This window comes from Pungitius pungitius, chromosome 8, assembly GCF_949316345.1.
Source record: "Pungitius pungitius chromosome 8, fPunPun2.1, whole genome shotgun sequence".
NCBI lineage: Eukaryota > Metazoa > Chordata > Actinopteri > Perciformes > Gasterosteidae > Pungitius > Pungitius pungitius.
In genome coordinates this window covers 18,961,348-18,983,701 of record NC_084907.1, presented here as the reverse complement: position 1 = coordinate 18,983,701, position 22,354 = coordinate 18,961,348, and the positions used below count along the sequence as shown (strand labels likewise).

The 22,354-nt window shown below is 44.3% G+C and overlaps 1 protein-coding gene across 1 annotated transcript in view; it reads left to right on the top strand.

The window, feature by feature from the left end:
• The window catches only part of suclg2 (succinate-CoA ligase GDP-forming subunit beta), a 65,921-nt gene that overhangs the window by 10,977 nt on the left and 32,590 nt on the right, over nt 1-22,354 (top strand). The window contains exons 2-7 of the mRNA XM_037489926.2: nt 3,139-3,280; nt 16,238-16,337; nt 17,025-17,115; nt 18,444-18,596; nt 19,498-19,587; nt 20,940-21,036. Of these exons, the coding sequence (XP_037345823.1) occupies nt 3,139-3,280; nt 16,238-16,337; nt 17,025-17,115; nt 18,444-18,596; nt 19,498-19,587; nt 20,940-21,036 (673 nt within the window). The remainder of the gene's footprint in view (nt 1-3,138; nt 3,281-16,237; nt 16,338-17,024; nt 17,116-18,443; nt 18,597-19,497; nt 19,588-20,939; nt 21,037-22,354) is intronic.

Here is a 22,354-nt window from a genome sequence, read left to right as displayed (position 1 = left end):
ATTAATATTGCAGATTGCGAATATTTCTTTGGATTTGATATGCATCACACACTCCCCTGCTGACTGTCTTCATATCGCTGTAGTTATGTACTAACAGCATGGAGTTTGAAGTGGCAGATTGGAGATGAAGGCAACAAGCAAGAGTTGTGTTACCTGAAGGGAACACAACTGAAACGATGCATGCCTGAACAGCAGCTTAAATAATAAACCATGTTCAGAAATATTCTAAATGATGCCTCTGCAGCAAACTGTTTCTTTCTGATCCTTCCTTCTTTCTTTCTTTCTTTCTTTCTTTCTGTAAAGCACCTGGTGAATGTGATTGTTAAGTGTTAATTTGGTGAAGTTTATATAATGACCGTCACATTATCATGACAATGTAGAGCTATAGGCACCATAAGGAAGACCTCAGCAGACAATTAAATGAGAGTAAAGATGCACCATGGGGGGGAGAGACACTACTTCCATGTAAATGATGTGGCATGGTTGCTATAGTGACCTCTTAGTTACAGGCTGTCTCCGCTACCGACTCCCGCCGAAACGTTTCCTCTCCCTTCCTGGTTTGGTCTATTTTTCTGGTTTGGGAATTTCACATTTTTGTAATATTTGCATACTTTTCTCCAAAGGTGTGCCCTTGTTTAGTTCGGAGTTTGGATTATTTGAGCCTTGTCGTTTGTTTTCTTTTTTTTTTGGGGGGGGGTCAGAAACAAATCCCTATTGTTGTACAGCAGGCATGTCTCTCTGTGATCTTGGGCCCGTCCTGGCCCTGTGACGGGCTCTCATCTGCTATTTTCTAGTCAACGGTCGAACAGGAGATGGACTCGACTGATGGAGACATGCACCCGAGCAGCAGAACTGATCCTCCCAAAGGCCAACAGTTTAAATGGGAGGGGAAGTTGGGTGTTTCAGGTACCTGACAGAAATCCAATGAGTCCACAGAACAGTGAGAACTTGTCCTGCGAATCGCTGTGGACGTGCAGGCAGAACAATAAAGATTCACTTTTCACACAACAGATCAAGGATCAACCTCAAAGGATCTCTCTGACCGCCACGCACGCACACATGTGAACAGCGTAAACGCATGAGCGGTATGATGTTCCAGAGGTGACCTGCGGATGCCCCTCATTACTGAACGGAGTTATTTGAGAGAATAACTGGATCAACAATCTGAATCAACATGTTCAGTTCTTCTAGAAAACAACCCATTTGGCTCTAATGAAGTCTCCCAACAGGCCCTCAGGAGAGTGGAGAAATGGAGAAAGCATGCTAATACAGCGCGCTAGCTGGCACGGAGAGCCTTGGTTCTGGCATGTCGAGTGAATCAACACTCTTTTTTTTTTCATTGTTGTGCTTGGTTCCAGTTTAAAAGAAAGTCCTGTGCCCCCAATAAGTGGCCATGTCAATCTCTTTAGCCTTTAAATCACGTTCGTTATGGTTACGATTCCCTTCCTCCGTCACCTTTAATGGTGGAGAGAAAAATAAGCACTCCACCCAAACCACGTGCTATTTCCCCCCTCCTGGAGGACGGAGTGAAGGGCAACTTTAGAGGACTTTACTCTTCATTGTATGTCATCACTCCTTGTGTTCTGCCCCACATTTACATGTGTTGCATAAGAAAATAAAGTCTTATATTTATTTTATGCATGATGACAGAATTTAATTTTTTTTTTCAAGTCTGTTGTCTTATTCAAGGTTTGTAAATGTAAGTTTATCCGGTTTAGTGCAGTCAGAGTTAACCTAATGTTTCCTGAAACACCTACTGCTATCAAATTGTCCCACTTCGGACACTATGTCTGTTAAAGTTCCTGGGAATTGAGAGTATGTGTTATGTGTGTGTACCTTCTAATCCAGTTAAGAATAAAAATAACAATGAAGAGACATCACTTGTTACCCACTGTCACTCTGCTGGACACTCGGACTAGCAGCTCTGTGTGAAATGAAATGGGACACATCTGCACATTATGAAGCAGACGGTGATGGCGTAAGGTTATCTAAATATTTACAGCACCACCGTGTCCCTCCTTTTTTTAACTTTTGTACGCCTTTGCTCTTGTGGAATCAGATCACCAGAGAGCCGTTGTGTTTTTCAGTCCGTTTGCAAGGGCACAGATTTGATGTCGAGGCGTGGTGCTCTGCTTGAATGCCATTGCTATATTTTAAGTCGGGTTTGTCCTGACGGAGAGGCGTTTTTTGAGCACAAAACCCACCAGGCGCCGGTTCTCTTTAAAAGATGATTGTTGTGAAGAGTGGAATATCGACCGTGCAGACGTGAGCACAGTCGGTGGGATGGAGCATTGGATTTTCCCCTCTTGACGTGGCATTGACTACGTTCCTCAAGCAATATTTCAGTAGTAGTCAAACACACAAGATCATCATCATCATCGTCACGAGGTGCAAATGTGCCCCCTCCGTTCACGCAGAGCTCCTAAAGTAAACAAATGCCTTGTTAGTTTTTCCACAGCAGAGTTAGTGGATAAAACGTTAAGTCAGTTTACCTTGTAGTGCGCCCCTGATGTAATTATTGCGTTACCTTAATCTTCACTGGGCAAAGAAGTACACACGCCGTGGAACCGTTTACATGCCCAACCATTATTTCCCTCTCAATCCTTGTTTTCCCTTTTTTACTTTAATGGCCTTTCTCTCCTTAACGACTCCCTGAAGATTTCCCCCCCCCCCCGGTGCAAGAATTTGTGCGCCCATGCCTGCATGTGCACTTCTGCGCGTATCCAGGGCGAAGCGTGCTACCGAGGACACGTCGTAACTCTCACACAGCCTCTGTGTCTCCGTCACATTAAAAAGCCAATTTCCTTTTAATAGCAACAACAGCTGGAGCTGACACGGCCTCTGTCTGCTGATGGAGCAAAACGGCTGCAGAGCGGTCCTGCAGCGTAGGCCCGGGTGCCTGCCTCATTACAGGAGAAGGACAGCGGGGGGGGGGGGGAGGGGTGGGTGGATGACTGTAGCCTGTGAACTTTGAGGCAGGTTTTGAGGTTTCACGCTCGAGATTGGTACCCTTTTGTAGCATTGCTTTAGATATCTTTGCCTCACTAAGAGATACTCATACTCACAACTTGTTCTGATACTTGTTCTGCCCCCCCCCCTCTCTCCCTCCCACCCTCTTTTTTTCCCCTCCCCTTCCAGGGCACCTGCTTGAGTCCCAGAAGATGGCTGAATCTGCAAGAGTACCAGAGCAAGAAGCTGATGCAAGAGAGCGGCGTGGCTGTCCAACGTTTCTATGTGGCCGACACGGCTTCTGAAGCCCTGGAGGCTGCAAAGAGGCTGAGTAAGCGCACACACACACACACACACACACACACACACACACACACACACACACACACACACACACACACACAGGAAGGCACACTTACCCTCAGAAGGAGCAACATGCCTTTGGAGAATTTTGATTATTTTGTACAGTAGTCAATAAGAAATCTGAGTTAGGGTGAAAAGTTAAAAAAAAAAACATTTTTACATTGAGCTTCTGAAACAGCGGTGCTGATTGCGTTTATAAATTACAAGAAAATCAGCCGTACCCAAGTTTTGTAAAAGTGTCAGATATTTTCTTATTGAAATAATCAGTCTGTTTAACGAATTAAGAAACAATGCTGTCTTTGAGGACTTGACATTTTTACTACGGTGATTTGAGGATTTGTTTCGGTCAGTTTTAAGGTTTCATTCTCAACTATATTTTAACCAATGCTAATGAGATTAGATGAATGAATTCAGTCGCCATGCTAGTAATTGTTCCTGCTTTGGGCTAAATAGCACAGCTTCCGTTTCAATCTCTTTTAGAAATGTCAGGTTTGGCGATCTCAGCCCTCTGATTAAATGGTCATGTAGTTATTAAAAGTTCTCAATATTCTGTGATTTATTAGTTCCATGTTAATGTGTAGATCACATTTGATTACTTCAGTGTTAGTTATATGTTGTTGATTGCACTTGCATTGGGAATCCTTGCCCGTAAACGTAATTCCTGCCTCACGAATCCAGCATGAAGAAAGATGGTTTAACACACGTTTGTTTGCACCCACTCGGAGCTTTCATTTTGATTCTCCTGCCGTCCTCGTCGCGTACAATATATATATATATTTCTCCCTCCCTTTATATTTTATTCAGCGTCCTCTCCTACAGCAGTGGCCTTCTGATAGTGCGCCCAGGTTGGTTGTCATCCAGCGAGGCGCCACTCCTGCTGCATTTGTGCTCCATCGCCTGGTTATGATGCAGACAAAGATAAACTGAATAGAAGGAGGGGGACATATATTTCCATGACAGTACCTATATTGCATTGGAGAAATGGAGAGCCCGATAACTCTGCAGTTAAAAGGGGAAAAGACATCTTCACAAAACCCCAGGCTCGAGGGTTGATATGCTCGTATATACTGATAAACGCAGGGTTTGCTGTTTTTGGATAGTTATGGCGTCACTAAAGGGCTGTTTTACTTAAGTTTTGTCCTGGTGAAGGACAACATTGCACGTACAGCTTATTGTATGCGACACACTTGGACATTTTTATGTTGCACTGCAAAATAGGGCTTGTGCAGGGGGAACGGGAATTTATCCAAATGGTGGCTGCAGGTGATTCATCATCGCTTTGTCCACTGCAGTGGGGGGAAATGCACAGCTGCAGTTCAGAAATGTTTTTTATTGGTTTCTTCAACCAATATTTCAAGCTCCGTACACTTTTTTTTCTTTTGCACTCGTGTTTCATAGCCCAGCATCCACTCTTAATTATCAGCAGGGCATTGAAATGAACGTGACTCGGCCTGTGACCACTTGCATCGTGAGTGTTTGTTAATTCCCCGCAAAATTGGAAACATGCGCCAACGCAAATCTTCGTGGCAACGCGGTCCCATTTATTCCCGCAGCGTCTGTTTCATCTGTTTGTGCACTAAGCTTTGGTCAGTCTCCTGGTGCGTACGTGGGTGTTTCTCACACTTCCTGTGACATCCTGTGACAAAATGCTGGCTCACCATTAAAGCACGCAGCAGAGCATCTTCATACGTGTCATTGCTTCAGATAAACACTGCGTCTTTTCACGCTGCCACATGAATGTGTGCGGCTCGCTCCGGGGCCATGTCAGGTGATGGAGAACGAGAAGAAAAACAAGGGGAGATCCATCACCTCTTTAGTTAAGATCTTTTGGCCAGTATTGCTAACTGAGACTTGTCGAGCTCTGGCCGAGGGTGGATACGGTGCGGGGAGGGAACAGGGGGGCGGGGGCACGGGTCTGCAGACAGCCCGGGGTTTTCTTTGATGGTTTTACCACTGACGAGGACACGGGACACGACTCGGTGTGGGGAACACGGAGGTTTGGGCATATCTGAGTTGACCGGGAGCAACTGTGTGTGGTGCTGATGTCCTGCTGTGAGCTCGTGGTTTCCTGCATACACAACAGAATGAATCAGTCAGGCGTGGAGGCACAGACGCAGATGAATAACATGCGTATGGTGAGCTGCCCCATATGAAACACACACACACGCACACACACAGAATCCTCCTCTCCGCTATACTCACTTAACCATGAAGCGGTTAAGTTGACAGTTCAATTGCAGCTGTGTGTATAAAACCTCCCCTCGTTTTCAATAGAGTGGTCCAACTCTCCTAAAGTGGACACCAATTGATTTGTTCTTTTACCACTGAGGACAAATAGCTCAAAATCTCTCCCGTTCTCTAGCAAAACAAAAGAAATAAAAAAAAATAAAAACAATTCCGTCATGGACCACTGATTCCCTTTTAACTTGATTGACAACTGAGGAGAGAGTTTCCATTGTGGCAGATGGGCAACTCCCAACCAACCAATGGCTCATGGAAAGTAGGGGCCCATGCTGAGGCAGCCGTGCGGTCAGTCATCAGAAAGTCCAAAGTTGTTTTAATCTGTATTCCTCTGGGACACTGAAGGAATGGCACTGTAACTCTTTTTGCGTGTCCAAAACCAATGACCCAGATCCCCAAATCACATGTTCAAAGTGTGTATTTGTGTGTGTGTGTGTGTGTGTGCGCGCGCCCGTTCTAGAGAAAAAAAGCGAGACGGCCCACGCAGTAGTTTTGAACGTACACGTTTGAAGTTGCTTAACCTTTGATAAAATAATGGCTGTGATCAAAGATGTTAAATATTCATGTCCTTTTTTGTTAATGTGTAATACTTGTGGATATTATTCCACTCTTGACTCGTTTTTTTGTGCTTTGTTCCTCAGCAGTAAACAAGGCAAGTACGTGCAAATATCTCTGTGGCAGAATCAATAATTGATGTTATGTAATGCGATACAAGTGCAAAATATGGCTATATAAGATTTGGGGTCGGGAAATGGAGGATTCCAGCAAAATCCCTTGAAAGAGTGACACTTACTGCATGTATCTGTAAAAAAAAAACATACCTGGTGCATGCAGGTTTTTTTCCAAAAGAAAAAGCCCTAAAACCTAACCTAGCAATTTTGAGATGTCCAACCAGTCCAGTAATGAATATAGATCTCGTGTCTGCGCGGCCATGCACGCACACACGCGCATACCTGTGCGACCCACTGCAGCCAAAGAGGATGGGATTATGCAGTCCATTTTGTGTGTCGCCACCAGCTTGACAGATGCATCTGTTGAGCAAATCTTGATGGATTTTCAGTCTGAATTTTAAATCAAAACCACATTTTGCCTCCCCCTTCCCGTGATGCGGGGGCCCCCCCATGTCCGTCACGGCTCCCGCTTCTTCCGGCAATCATTCACTGACAAAGCAGCGATGGAGGAAAACATTGCTTCGCATTCTTATCTTGACTGCATGTGAGGCCGCGTGATGAATGGGAGCAACGTACACTCGTCTATGTGTACATCTCATATCAGATGAGTTTGGAATATGTTGTCCTTTATCTTAACCGCTGTCATCATTTCTGGTTATCCCGGGGAAAATTGGGTTTGCGATTCCATTTTCTGTGTCTTTCTGTTTCCTTCCTCTCTGTCGCGTGTTCAGTTTTTCTAGAGTTCCCTTCATTTTCTTTCACCTCAGTCTACCTCTGCCTCCCTGTTTTTTTTTTTTCCCCGCTTGTGTGCTCAGCGCAGCCTCACTGCCAGAATGGAGATTAACAGAGGTGGGAAGCATTTAAATTTATTTCACCCCACTATGAATATTCAGTGTAAACAGAGCAGTTTTTATGCGTGGCTGTCAGGTCTCATGTGTGCTTATTAGAGGGATAGTTAGTTTGATATGTTGGCCTCCTGAATAGGAGCGAGCTGCCTTGGCAGCATACGCCAACTCCTTGATGTAGCGTGCACACACACACACACACACACGCGCTTGTTTGCAGGTGTGCTCATCTGGTTATGCTTGGCTGTGCATGATGCTCCATGAGAGAAACGGGAAGAAAGAGCTATAGAATCGACGTATATGACATGTGTGTTTCCATCTGTTTTTAATCTGCCACGCATTGCTGTCTAAAGTCGGCCTGCTTGGAGGCTCTCCAGATGTAGTTGGCTCAGGTGCTAGACATTAGTTCCTGCTTTGGAGAAAAAAAAGCAAGAATTTGATCAGGCTTTGTACAGTACATTTATTTAGTGCTGGTGATCCTCAATATCTCATAAAAATTAAGTCAATGAGGCTTACAATGTGACGCGAATAATATATAAATAAGAGCAGCTCAAGGCCGGGGATGCTATTTGTTTTAAGGCGATTTTTTTGCTTCTTTAGTTTTGACTCTGGCCCGTGACTCTGGCCAAATTTAGACGGATGTTATTGTGCAACAGGAGCTAACATCTTTCCACAAAATGCTGGTGCTTCTCGGAGAGACCTAAGCATGTATTTTATGTGGTCCAAGCATCCAGCAGTACATGTTTTATAAAAAATAATTAAAAAAATAACTGAGGATCTTCGCGTGAGAAAAAAATGATCAGTATGGCCTCAGTAATGGTTCGCTTGCAAAATTCCCCACATGTGGTGAAAGAGCGAGCCAGTGGAGCAGAGGCATGCACCAACGCGTGTTTGCAGAGATCATTTGCGCTCATGGGTTTCCCCGTTGCGCACTGAGGTGCAGCAGAGAATCCCTCCCCACCTGCCTCTGCTGGATGGACTCCCAGACACATCGCCGCGTTTCCCCATCACTGACGGCGCGGAGCGACATGGGACGTACCACTCTGAGCAAAAGGCCATGTCCGGCCTGCTGTGACTGATGGAAACTGGGAGGAGACCCATAAAAATCCTGCAGAGGTTATTTGGGTGACTTTTCGTGCCATCGGGTATATCATCATGTGTGGGGGTATATGCGTGATAGTAATTTCCTTTTTTATTTTTCATATAATAACACATCATGGTAAATTTAAAAGGGCTGATTGGTTTTGTGTTTACCACCATTTTTACCACCTCAAGTTTTCATTTGTCAGCAGTGGTGGAACGCGTTTGGTGAGCGTTGTTAAGTAACAGAAGACCCAGAATAACACGCCATGCTCACACTTGGTGAGCCTCCATATTTATTTTGCTGGTGATATAAACAGTTCCGCTGTCTCTGGCAGGGTGAAGAGAGGCATTTACACCTCCGACTGGGCTCGGCGGTGGTTTATGAGATCATCTAGAGCGCGCCATATGCTTCTCCACAAACCCAACTCGCTGTCTCGCACGGACCATCTGTCATGGAAACGCTCCATCCCCAATGCGGGCATCGCCACCAGCCACGCGTGAGGACGTCCTAATCTGCGTGTGACGTTTGCATCTCCCCCGAGTCCTCACTCTCACTCGCTCTCACCCTCCGAGGTGCTGTGCACGGCTTTCTCTGTTGTCTTTGTCCCAGATGTTTTTTCGCCGTCAGTAAACCACGAAGCTGGTTTTGTTCTTTCATAACACGGGTAGATGAAATCCGGCGTTATCATTGGTTGAGAGCGAGTCACGGGGGGGGTGCGTTCATGTACAGTTTCTGTTCACATTGAGTGTTCCATTTTAGTACATTTTAGCTTTTAGCTCGGTGGCGATCGCCGGAAACCCCACAAATGATCGTTTTGAGGCAATGCGAGCACCCTCAAACTGTTATTGAACGATAAAGTACAGCCTCCCGTACCTTATTGCTTCAATGTAGGGGACAAACTAACATGAAGTTGTGTGCAGAATCATTGTTTGTAATTCTTTTACGTTGTCGTGTGTTCATACTCACTGACATCCAGTCAATCAGCATTTGTTTCTTGTTGCATTCTTTCTGTGAGCCATTTCCTCATATTCACTCCAGCTCTGTGCCAGTTTTTGGTCTCCTCGAATTGGTTTGTAACACAGTGCTGTATAATGCCGCTGTCATCAAAATCTATGATGTACCGGCTGTGGCTGTACTCTATGGATACCCGGGACCTGCTTTCTGGAGACAAATACATCTGACTGTCAAACACGGCACACCGTCAGGCCTACTTCTTACCACGCTTTCCCTCCTTCTCATTCCCCACTCGAGCCGCCTCGTGCACTCCAACACTTCAAGCGCCTTTTTAAGACCGCTTTCATCTTCCTCCTTCATAAAATGAGGCAGAGTCTCTGGTGAGAAGCGCTGACAGCGGCAGTTAGCGTAGAAAATAGTTGACTCAACCACGGCCCTTTTTTTGGTTGGGTCTTTGTCTGAAGTAGGAGGGGGGGGCCCTCTCAGAGTGGTGTGTGTGCATCTGCACTATGTCCTACTGGGTGGAGTCCACCTAGGCAGCTGCTCATTGATCTTACAGTAGGTTCTTGAACTTCAAAAGAATATGCAGTCTCAGTCTCGCGAAATGCCAAACTGGTACTACTGCCATCTCTAAGCACCTTGCCAATTAATTTCCACAAATCCCATTTGCATTTTGTTGAGTCCAAAGTAAACACGAGTTCCGGCTGTTTCAAATGGTTGAGCCCAGGAACCACTGGATGAGGAAGCAAACTGGAAACATTAGACTTGGATGGACTTTGTTTGTGTTCCAGAGTTCTACAACTACGCGGCACAAGAGAAGTCAACGGGCTCTTTTCATAATGAGGTTACCCACAGCAGTCAGGACGTCACCTGGTTGTCTTTGGTGGACTGCATTAGTGTATTAAGTTTAATACCTTTGTCTCAGGATACATCACTAGGTAGATGCTAGGAATCATCACATATGGCATGATATACAGTAGAGCTGCAACTAACGATTATTTTAATAATCGATTCATCTGTCGATTATTTGTTCGATTAATCGATGAATCGGATAAAAAAATAAAAAATGTAAAAACATTAATTTCCAACCCTTTATTGAAAAATAGAACTGACTGTGCACTTCCTAAATATCTTTTGCACTAACAGATTGCTCCTTGAACATCCCTAAGTAAACAAATAAAATGGACTAACACAAAAAACATACACACATTGCATGATGTATACTTTACAGCCGCCAAATTAAATATATTAGGCACAAAATCATGAATCATTGCCGTGGTGCTCCCGTGCCAGGCCATGTCGCTTTTGCATATCTTACAATCAGACATGTCAACCCTCCCGAATTTCAAAGCCCCTCCCGAAAATCTCCCGGACCGACCTTTCTCCTGATTTCCACCCGGACATCAATATTGCTGCACCACCCGTCACTGGGCGCGCCGTTTCAGACCGAACAATAATAAAGGTTACACCTTGAAGTCGAGCGCGGCGATTAGAACGTAAAACTACTGGCGCTGCAAAGAAAACCGCAGCACCCCCCCCCCCCCCCCCCCGTTGCCCGCACCCCCCATTTCAGTGTGAAATATTTAGGTCGCATTGGCTTCTCTTCCTCCGCATGTTTCAGAACAGTAGTATGGGTCTCTCCGATGTTCTGCTGCGCGAGCGCTCAACTTTTTTTTTCTCAGCTCTGCGCGGCGCGCGCAACTTTCTTTTAATACTCAAAGACAATAGTCGCGCGACACAACGAATCGATAATGAAATTCGTTGCCAACGCTTTTAATAATCGATTCTAATCGATTTCATCGATTCGTTGTTGCAGCCCTAATATACAGTATATACAGTCAAAAGAATTGTTGCCGTGTGGGTATGTTATTCAGCTAAGATCAATATTATCCAAATACTTTGACTTTCACAGAAGATGAAATCTCATTGACCAGAACAACCAAGGTAAAGAAGTCTGAATAAAAGTCATGAAAACGCGGATCAAGCCGTTATGCAAACGAGGCTTGTTAGGATTCTCATCTGTTTGTTAGTGTTTTGAGGCCTTGGGCTTACACTGAGATTTAACTAACTGGTGATGTTAAAACAACGAAATACTTTGGTTCAACTTTTACCCCAAAACGTTGACCCTTTTCCTCTTTTGCTTCAGTCCCTTTTCTTTCACATCATTTGGAGAAAAGGAAAAAGCGCACGTGGACTGTAGCAAAGCACTAACGCAGGCACGTATCTCGGGGCCTTTTCAGGGACCCAGTGTCTTGCTCCGAGGGTCTCCTGTAAGAAAAAGCCATGCATCTGAAATTGTCTTAACGGCTGTAAATAGGCTTTGCAGGGTAAGGCGCCCCGTCTCTCAAAGAGGTGATTTATGTAAGCAGCTTAGTGTTTGCACCTACTCATTACGTGCCCCAACCCATCCATGTTGTGCGTGAGACGGCAAATTACTTCTCACACATCCCCTGTATCCTATTCGGGTGATTGTGATAGTCCTGTTGGCGTTGGCTAAGTCAGGTGTGGAGAAAGAAACGCTACCAGTGGAGTGAAAAGTACAGAACATTATGCTGCGTCCTGAGGTCCTCCTTCATTACTCCTCGGTGGGAATGGCCTCGCTAGTCGTGCTCCGCAGCAGATGTTGTGGCTCTCAGGATGGTTTGATCCGCTATTGTTCATGCCGAACTGATGACAAATGTTTTGTCAGTAATGACGAAGGAGCAGCTCATGTTTGTGTCGAGTCTTGCTCACACATTTAAAATATTTATAATAATAATAATAATAATAATAAGATTGTCTGAAACACCCCGTGGCGTGCAACCCAGAGTTTTTCATTTTCTAGCTAACTGTCTCACGATGTGGCTTCATATCAATAAATGTCTTCGCGGAAGCGTTTGTTGTCGAAGATTCTCCCTACTGATAACCCCCAAGTTGCTGCAACCCCCCCCCCCCCCCACCCCCCCCTCTGGTTGAATGGCAGTAAAGGGCCATCGCAGGAAGTCAATAGAAGCGCTGTGTAATCTATGTCTGGGAGCCAGGTGGACTTGTCCTCATTAGAGGACCATGAGTAGTGGAGGTGTCACACAAAGGTGTCGGTCCGGACGCAGATATTCTGCTCCCCTGAGACGGCATCATTAGAGGGAGAGACTGGCACGGGGGGGAAACGGAGAAAACAGTGAGATGGTAATGAAATATATGAAATATGAAGTTGTAGTGAACCAGGAGGTCAAATTGTTATCTTTAACCTTTTCTTTTGGTGTCCAGGTCTTTGTTTGTCTCTTGTTACACAGGTTCCAACATTTGGTCCAAACAATGTTTGTTGACTTTTCAACCTTAACTGAACCGAGAAACATGTTGAGCTTGAAGAATTCCAAGGCCATTACGTGTCAATGTAGAGGTTTTATTCCTCATATCTCTCCTTTTGGTTCACCTACCTTTTGGAGCATGCATAGACAGCCGTTTTCTGCATGACATTTTCACGGTCTGGCAGAGTCAGAAACGGTAAAAGTTTATGAAAAGCTACGCTGGTCCAAGATGATGCCTGCAATAAGGTTAAAGGGAATATCCACAGGTGGAGACTTTAATATTGCATATCACATTCTGATAAATGGCCTTAACAATGAAAAAAAAAAGTTTGGGGTCTTTCCACAACAAAATAAACTGTTGGTTGAGTTACACTTTTAACGTTTTAATTGATTTGGTTGACATGTGTGAAAAGGAGTTTCTTCTCAGAGAATCGTACAAAAGCACCACTGAATACCCCAGATGTGCTTATTTTTTTCTGGGAAATTCATCAGTCATTCATCATCAAAAACCACAAATCAAATTAATTAAATGTTGTGCACTAAAACGATCAAATTAGTTAACCAATTGGTTAATAGTGACCAGCCCTAGTGTTTTTTTTAAAAATATATTGTGATTCAATGGCAATTAAACTGAGCATTGCTAGGCTATTTACATCAATCATTTAAGAGAAAACAGCGTGAACATATTAGGTTCTCTACTTTTGTAAAGCTAATTCCAAGGATTCTGTTTAAATTTAATCAATACCCCGCTGCATTGCCTTTGGTACTTTAACCAACTTCTATTAGATTATTAGATCATTGTTACCAATTTCAATGAGTCATGGTTGTGACACAGCATAAGAGCCTCTGGTAAAATGAAAAATAGGCTAAAGCCGCTCCAATGGGTTTTGTTAATTATTATGCATTACAAAGTTATTTTAAACTAGTTAATGCCACGTGTCACTAGATGGAAGCACAGATTCTAGTTATTTTATACTCAATATACAATATACCCAAAATACACCTAACAAACATAGTGATATACAACAATTATACCTTTTAAAGTAAGTCATTTTCTATATTGGGCATTTAAGACTTTTTTTCTTAACTGTTTGGCAGCAATTCTAACTCTTCTGCAACATAACCAGAAGAGATTTGTCATGAGCACAGATGCCAAATATTGAAAAGTCTTCTTTTTATATACAAGTTATTTTTCTTCATTTTGGTGCTAATTGGCAGCCGTCCATAAGAAGGCGCATGCTCCCTATGCTATTTGCTTGTGTTAGAGTTTGATAAGTCGTCTCCATTTAGCCGCCACATTACTTTCATTACAGCACACGTGCACGCCAGGCAGGGCTGTCCTGAGCCTTCCTTGCCTCCTTCTCACTCTCTCTCAGATAGATATGGGAGCCACATCTGACTCCCTCTGTGTTGGCGGACAGCCCACGTCTGTCCCATACCTGCCACCAATCGCCTTATGTCACAGCCCTCGAAGGCCTTGTCAAATTTCAGAACAAACCCAACTCGGCTGCCGGGCCACCCATTGACTTGGTGGAGACGGGCCGAGTGGGTGGAAGAGAGAAGCACAATTTCACAAAGGAAGAGGCAGATAGAGACACTGAGCGTTAGACGTTGCGTTCTCTGCGCCAGCTGCTGTCACTGGCAAGCGGACTGGGAGTTGATTTGCACTCATTACTGGGGGAATGAGTTCGGCCCCAGGATGATGACCGCATTACTCCGATCGCATGCGTGTGATTGGAGACGTTGTGCGATGTTAATCTCCTCCACTGTCCCCGAGATATAGAAAATAAATGGAGATGAAAATCTTCCTCTGCATCTTCACAGTGGGCCATGCATGATACAAATGGAAGCAGAGTACTGATTATGCAACCGTGCCCCCCCCCCCCCCCAGCCAATAAGATAATGGCAAAACCACTTTCCTGCAGGAGGTGTTTGTTAATCACTTATTATTGCAACAAGTAAGAATGAATGACTTGTATATCAGCCCCAGATGGACGCTGTGCGTAAACCACGCTAATGAAAACTTACAGGGAAGCGTCTTGACCAGAAGATCTCTGTGTGAGCCCCTTAAGCTCCGGCAGTGCCCCCCCCCCCCTCCCCCCCTCGTCATCCTGCTCTGCACTCATTAGGCACCAGCGTCTCTATTAGAATGTGTTGGAGGTCCTACTCACCTGTCTCTGACGCCAAGCACCATGTTCACTCTGCTCTTTGAGGACATGGTTATCCTCTCCGTGCGTTCCAGCTGAGCAGGGTCTCCATGTTAGCCATTCGCCGTTTTTTCCCCCTCTTTCTTTCTGTGAGAATTGTATACGTAAAGGCATCATCTTTGAGGTCCAGGGTAAATGCATTTAATGAAAAGCACATCTTGCTTTTCTTTTTCTTTTTCAAGAAATGTCTTATGAACAGTGTATTGCTTTTACAGCACCCATTCATAACTGCTGATACCGCTACAATATCCTGTTGTGTGCCACATACTATGCAGGTTTGCTATCAATTACCCCTACAGGACGAAAGAACACCTGCCTTGTTCTCACTCCATTACCTTTCCTTGAACATTACATGCCTTTTTGAAATATTTAACGTATCCTTCCCTTAAAACTGTACCTTTTTTTTTTTTTCCTTTTTTCTTTTTCAAACGGCCAACCTCAAAACAACATTACTCTTACCTTTCTCCAAACCTTAAACAATGCAATCTCCCTATTGGGCAAGATCTTTGTTCTCCCCCTTTTTTTTTTTCTTCTTAAAAGCAAAAGTCATTTCCTCTGTGGCGTCCCTCTCCGCTGCACATGCCCACAGGACACTATTTCATCTTGCTTTGAACTTCTTTTAATTTTGCACGGTAGCAGTTTTTTTATTAACATATTTATTCATTGATGACTCGTCTCGAAGCCCTTTGCACGTGAGCGCACCTTTATTCTCTCATTCCCCCTCTTGCTTCCGCCCCTCTCAGCCCTTGACTCTCCGCAGAGAAGGGGCCTGACTAATGCAGTGTTAGTTTAATCCCTGCCACCCTGTCAGAGGCTCTTTCTCCCTGGGTCCTTTCCTCACCCCAGCAGCAGTGAGCACGGGTGGATTTTTCAGGCTCTCTCAGATCACCAGCTCCTGTCTAGACATAGAGTTTTTTATTTCTCTTTCCTGCGCTGTCAAAAGAGGGGCCCGTCTCCAGCCCTGAAGGTCAAGGTGTCTCTCTGCACTGCACTGCACATCATTCCCGCCCACTTCCCACCCTGATGGCAGCCACTTGTCAGTGGCTGATCGTCCTCACCTCCGTAATAACAGAGACCTTCTTTCATTGAGTGTCCCAGCTCCATTTGAATAGAGGGAGATTTGGGGCAGGATGCTGAGTTGACAGCCCTGGGGCCCTCTACCTGACGCACAAGCTTTTTGCAAGGTGATACCGACCGCAAAGGGGAAGCCGGCTGGTTATAGAATTGGAGCAAGGTGACGTGAAAGATCCAAACAGTTGCCTATTCCCCTTCTCTGTGTGAGAGGTGTATGTGTGTGCACCATTTAAACCGGTCAGATGTAGACGGTTCCCCTTCCATGAAATTACACCGGCATGTCTGTGTATACTAATTGCAATACATTTTGTACTATTGTACTATTGCATAATGTATTTTATTTTGTATTTTAGAATGATCCATTGTTAGCTGTAATTAGCATGCTCACACTGTAAACTAAATCGTCAACCTTCCACCCGCCTAACATCACACTGCCAACTTCAGTCTGCTCATGTTATTTTCTAGCTCAAAGCACTGTTGTGTCCAAGTACAACCTCATTGAGTCAAGGTGCCGAGCCTACATCCTAAGTGCTCTCTCTATCTCTTTCTCTTTGTCTTTTAGATGCCAAGGAGATTGTGTTGAAAGCTCAGATTCTGGCCGGTGGCAGAGGCAAAGGTGTGTTTGACAGTGGCCTTAAAGGTGGAGTGCACTTGACTAAGGAGTGAGTATGCCCCCCCCCCATCTACATTCCACACTGTGTGTTACTGTAGGAGATGGATTCATGTCATTTCTCCTGCAACAGCGGCTTTTAGAGTGAGGGGGCTCAAAGAGCTCTCTGAAGATGCTCCCTTGGCACTTGTCAGGATTACTTGTGCTGCAAACAAACGTTTTTCTCTCTTCCAGTGTCTTGTTTTTCAAACAACTACCCTCAATTAAATCTTGAAAAATGGATTTTGAGGGTTTGACGGAAGCGTTTTGCACCCCTTACCAAGTTTTTTTTTCGTTTTTTTGGGTTGGTTGGGTTTAGCGCCGATGCATTTTTCTGTCTACGAATCACAGAGTGTGATGGGAGTATTCCTCCAAAGAAAGCTCACTCTGGAATCAGGGCTTCTTCAAAAGACTAAACAACAACTTGAAAGAGGTCTTTTTTTTGCTCTGATGCTGCGTTTCCCTCTGCCATACTAAAACAGCCCTGTCTTTTAGTGAAAATATGCTGAAGTTCAGTTCAATCTACGTTCATTCACAGCCAAGATACCAAAATGTATCCAAGAACTGTTTATTATCACATTAACACACATCTCTCTTCAGATGGAGAAATAAAAACATCCTCCTGCTTTTCTCCTTTCATTTTTTTTTTTAACTGGATGCATTTGTATTTTAATATGAATAAAGTCTGTCTTTCTTTCAGCCCTGCTGTGGTTGGGGAACTGGCCAATAAGATGCTGGGTTTCAACCTGACCACCAAGCAGACACCCAAAGACGGCGTGAAAGTGAAGACGGTGAGCCGCAGCACAAACTGGAGCCAGGAGAGATGCATTTTGATCCTCCTTCTTCTATTCTAAACCTCATTTTAAGGTCTTTCGAGTGCAGAAATGCACTTCTGTAAAACGAATGCCTGTCAAGGCGGTCAGGCTGAAGGGTTTTGTGTTACTTTTTGCCAATGGCTTTAAATAGCCACATCCACTGCTGTTTGAGCTGGCTGCTGTTATGGCTCATCGCATAAATTGAACCAAGCCCGGTGTGAATTTAAAGTGTTTTCCTAAACAACCGTTTCTCTGTGCCACTAACAAGCAGCAATATCATCTTCTCTACTCGCATGCAGCATGCAGAAACGGTCATTTTCAGGTGATGAAGTCTTCTTCCATGTTTACCCCCCCTCCCTCCACTCCCGTTCCACCCATCTTCTGCTTCTGCCACAAAGTTTAGGTGGAGACGTGGGACTGTCCCACATGTTATTTTTGTTCTAGAAAGCCCTGCAGACCAGGAAGCTTTGGCCTGAGGCGCTGAAACCAGAGCTGGAAGGCGCAGCCCTTGACAGCGAAACCGTACAGTCACAGCTTTCTCTGCCAGATGACAGACAGACAGACAGACAGAGCTGAGCTGTCAAACTGCTGATAGAGCCTGTGTCAACCCACAAACCCCACCTGAGAGCAGAGAACAAAGGAAGCGGACACTTGAGCATCTGCGTGGATTTGCTCACATGGCACTGATAGAAGGATCAGGAGAGCAGATAAAAGCAGAAGGGACAGGTGGTGTAAACAATTTGAGGTGAAAAAAAAAAAAAGAAGGGACAAATGGAAAATGTTAAGTCTGAGGGGAGAAACGGCCGACCGATGGAACGACAGGGAACTTAAGAGAACGTCGGAGTGACTGGGGAGGACAACATTTGGACAAGGAGATAGGGTCGCTGTCGGTGCACACGGAGAGGAGAGAAGGCTATCCATCCTCATTAGCTGTGCAGCAGGGTGGAAGCAGAACATAAGGTCTGCATGTTCAAACAGACAATTCATCCGTAAACCTGCAGCCCATTAACCACAACACATCTGATTTCATATTTTCTTCTTCCTCTGCTTTCGATGTGAGCCTCTCGCTTGCTTTCTCTCTCTTCATATATGTCCTTATGTCTCAGCGTTTAGCTCCCCATCTCTCATTTACAACATGGGACATTCACTTCTAGCTGTGCTTCGTAGGTTCTGCCTGTATGTGGACCCTATTTATTTGCCCGTGTCAGTGTTCTATGTATTCTAGGTGTTCAACCATGCATCGTAATGTGAAGGTTACCTTTTTATAAAGTGCATCCTCCTCTCTCATGCTGCCGCGTGTCCAGGTGATGGTCGCTGAAGCGCTGGACATCTGCAGGGAGACTTACTTTGCCATCCTGATGGACCGCGCCTGTAATGGTCCTGTCATGGTAGGCAGCCCTCAGGGAGGTGTGGATATCGAGGAGGTGGCCGCCAGCTCCCCAGAACTCATCTTCAAGGTATACGGTTTGCGGCCCTTATTTATCACTGCAATATCTAATGAGAGAAATAACAAAAAAGGAAGAAAAGAAGAAAAAAAACTAGACTCAAAAACGATGCACAACGTGAAAGCGACTGATCTTGGAGTCCTTAAGAAATAGCGAGCACCTCGACATGTTGCTCAAAGACGCTCTTTAGTCAGAAGTTGTATTTGGCTTGAAATCACGCCGGGGGTCGGTCGCTTAGTCGGCCTTACAGATGGAAGCTGTGCTCATTTTGTATTTTTAGCTAATTCAATTACATTTTCCCGCTTGCATGTATACAGCAATATACTAAAGCTTGACATGAAGAAATACTCGCTATTAATTAGATTTAAGTTACAGAACATAATCCAACGTAGTCACTTGGCTATTTGGCAACAGGTTTTTTTTTTTTTTTTTTAATTGTTAACAGATGTACCATTTAAAGCACGACAGATCTTCTATTGTTGTATTTCTTTTGCTTTTGTCCACAGATGTTAGAGCAGATTGCAAAGATCCAGCCAAGATTCATGTCCTTCATTATTTCCACCAAAGATTTCACATTATATATGCAATACGCAGCCGTGATGCTGCTTATCTCAGTCAAGTTATAACCCTGCACACATCTAATTAAGATCTATGTGCATGAAAACTTCCTTATTTTTCCGACGTCAAAATGATATTTGGAAGCTTCACATTATGGACGATTGGATTGTCTGATGATCTTAAACCCATCGATTCAACCCTTTCTGCGTGTCTGGTAGCTTATGATACGTGCAGTTTGATTTGAGCATCCGCTTTGTGTCAGATTACGGCGTTTGAGCCTCTCGCGCGCACTCACTCCCTTTCTCCATTTGTGTCCCACCCCTTTTCCTTTTCCCCCCCACTGCAAATCTCACAGGAAGTCATAGATATACTTGACGGGGTGCACGACGACCAGGCACTTCGCATGGCAGCTAATTTGGGTTTCAAAGGACCTCTGCAGAGACAGGTAACGGGCGCGCGCTGGCTGTACGCTGACACAATGCAAAGAGGAGGGCAGACAAATCTACAATGCCTGCGCGCGCGCGCACACACACGCACACACGGACTGATGGATGAATACTCATTGACTAATGCACCAAACTCTGGATATGATTAGTTTTGCGGGGGACAAGTTGCGACCTTGCCAGGTGGTCTGTTGTCTTCTGGATGTGACGCGCATTGCTGAGGCATCACCGGGGATGCCGTTATTTCAACAGGCCTCGCTTTGTTAGGGGTCAAAACTCTTTGCGACGGGCAGACCACGACTTTTGCGAAGGAGGAAAGAAGAACGTGTTTTCTTGTCGACCTCAAGGTTTTACAACGCTCGTTCAGGCAGCATTAGCTAAGAAAATGAGGTCAAGGAAGATCAGTACAGAACACTCTGAGTTCCTATTCAGAATGAGTAAAGAGTTCATTTAAATGCCATTTGTCTCTTGGTATCAGATAACTGATTTGTTTTCTGTTCCACAGGCACCGTGGCATGATAAATCAGATTAGCTCAGAATCGTAGCACATGTAATACATATAAAGCAGCCGTGAAGTGAAGCTGCTTCTAGCCGGGTCCAGGCTGTTTTGAGCTCTGCTTTGCATCATATTGTACGCAATGCTTTTTTCTTTTGCCGACTGCTGAATAGGAATTGATGTTAAACAGGCGAGGATGGAATAGGAAGTGAATGGTTAAGTTTCTGCATTTTCTGTCTGCTCTCCCATGGTTGCTGTGAGTCAGCCGCCACACTGTTTAATTCAGAGTTAATTATGGTACTTCTTCGGAAATACCTTTGCTGGTGTGTGTGTGTGTGTGCCTGTGCGCAGGGTGTCAGTCTTTTGCAAGGGCGGGTGGCTGTAATTAATGTAAGCGTACAAAAATCCAACTCAAAACACTCCTTTCTAAGGTGTGTGTGTGAGAAAGAAAAACGTAGGTTTAATTGGTAGTTTGTCTGGAACTGTGGATTTAGACATTTCCAGCTGTCTTTATTACTGAATATCATCTGCAGCAACATGGAGATCGTTTGAATTGGGGATTTTGACACTTGTCTAACTGTTGTGGGAAAACCAAGGTGGAATCTAGTAAAAGATGCATTATGTTCTGCATCCGCATTAACGCGTTCTGTAATTCATGTCGTTCCTGCCAGTTGTCACAGCGTTTTGAGGGACACACACACACACACATTCATGCAGTACAAACTGACAGCTCAACGTTGAAAGTGATTTGACATGTTTAATGTAGCCAGTTTAGGGGGGGGGGGTTAGGGGCCTTGGCGGGGACGGCTGCTCAGAGCTAAACTATGAGGTAATTACTGTCCTATGTGATCCTCACAGGCAGCCGATCAGATAAAGAGGCTGTATGATCTGTTCCTGAAAGTCGACGCCACTCAAGTCGAAGTTAATCCTCTCGGAGAGACTCCTGAAGGACAAGGTACCACGTAACGCTGTGTTAAACTTGATTGTTGTGTGTGTCCATTGTCTGCATCGGCTTTGTTCTCGCCCTCAATTGTTCCCTGAAACGTCTACAACATTTCAACGCTTTACCTTGATGGCGTTTCTGCACAGACGTGACGCTAGCTGCTAGTGGCTGACTGCGGGATGCAGGCAGACCATCTCCTCGGGCCTGAATGCATTTAACGTGCAACGTGAAATGTATTTGCAACACACTGACGTCAGTTTTTCTGTCGCCGGGACTTTGTCTGGATTAAGATCCAAATGGCTTCAGGGAGCAGAGACTTCCATATTCATATCATATCGATGCTTGGTAATGAGTCCTAGTTGCTGATGATTAACTAAGAGGCGTACGGTCCATCATCAGCTAGTAATGAGGAACTCCAATGAGGGATTGCAGCAGCAGCAGCAGCAGCAGCAGCAGCAACATTCCTCATCAAGAGTCACCAGTCAGGGAAACTAAAACAAAAAAGGAAATCTAATAAGCTGAATGCCTAAGTCAACTTTACATATTTTATGACAACCCTTAAACGTGCTTGAAATTACTTTGTTAAATTTGTTTTCATTTTCATAAAAAACTATTGCTGTCAAACGATTAAAATGTTTTATTATGATTAATCACATTTATTTCATAGTTAACTCAATTGCAAAAATAGTTGTTACTAATTGCACATTTTAATCTATTCTAAATGTCCCTTGCTTTATTTTTTCCATATTTTTTTTTCTTCATTTTAATGCTCTTATCAACATGGAAAGTGGACTGGCTTGCTTTATGCAAGTGTTTTATTTTACTGAAAAACATTGCCAAACAGTGCGGTATAAAATTATAAAGTGCCCATTTCAGGTAAAGGACTCAGCTTGTAGTGCAGTTAAACTGGCTTAATATTTTCTCTTTTTTCAAGTTTTCTGTGAACAAAGCAGTCAGGCCTCTTTATTTCAGAAACAATGAACTGTAACAGTTAGGTTTTCAATAAAAGGTAAGCTTCAAATGAACGCAGCTACCCTTTTGTGTCTCAGAATGGAATCTAAATCCTAGTGGTAGTTATATATATAATTTTGTTTGATTTACCACACCGTTCACTTCTTCTTTTGAGTCCTCAAGGAAACGTCTGAATTCACTAACCTGGAGATACTCAGACAGGTGGTATTGAATGGAAAAACATTTGAAATGTTAAGAAATTATCATCCTCAATTCAATGTCTCTCAAAGCAGCACAGCTTAGCCCATAGCACAGTACGTTTGTATTTCACAAAATCATTGATTTGCAATCGGCAATCAAGCTCCGTCTATGTTGTCAG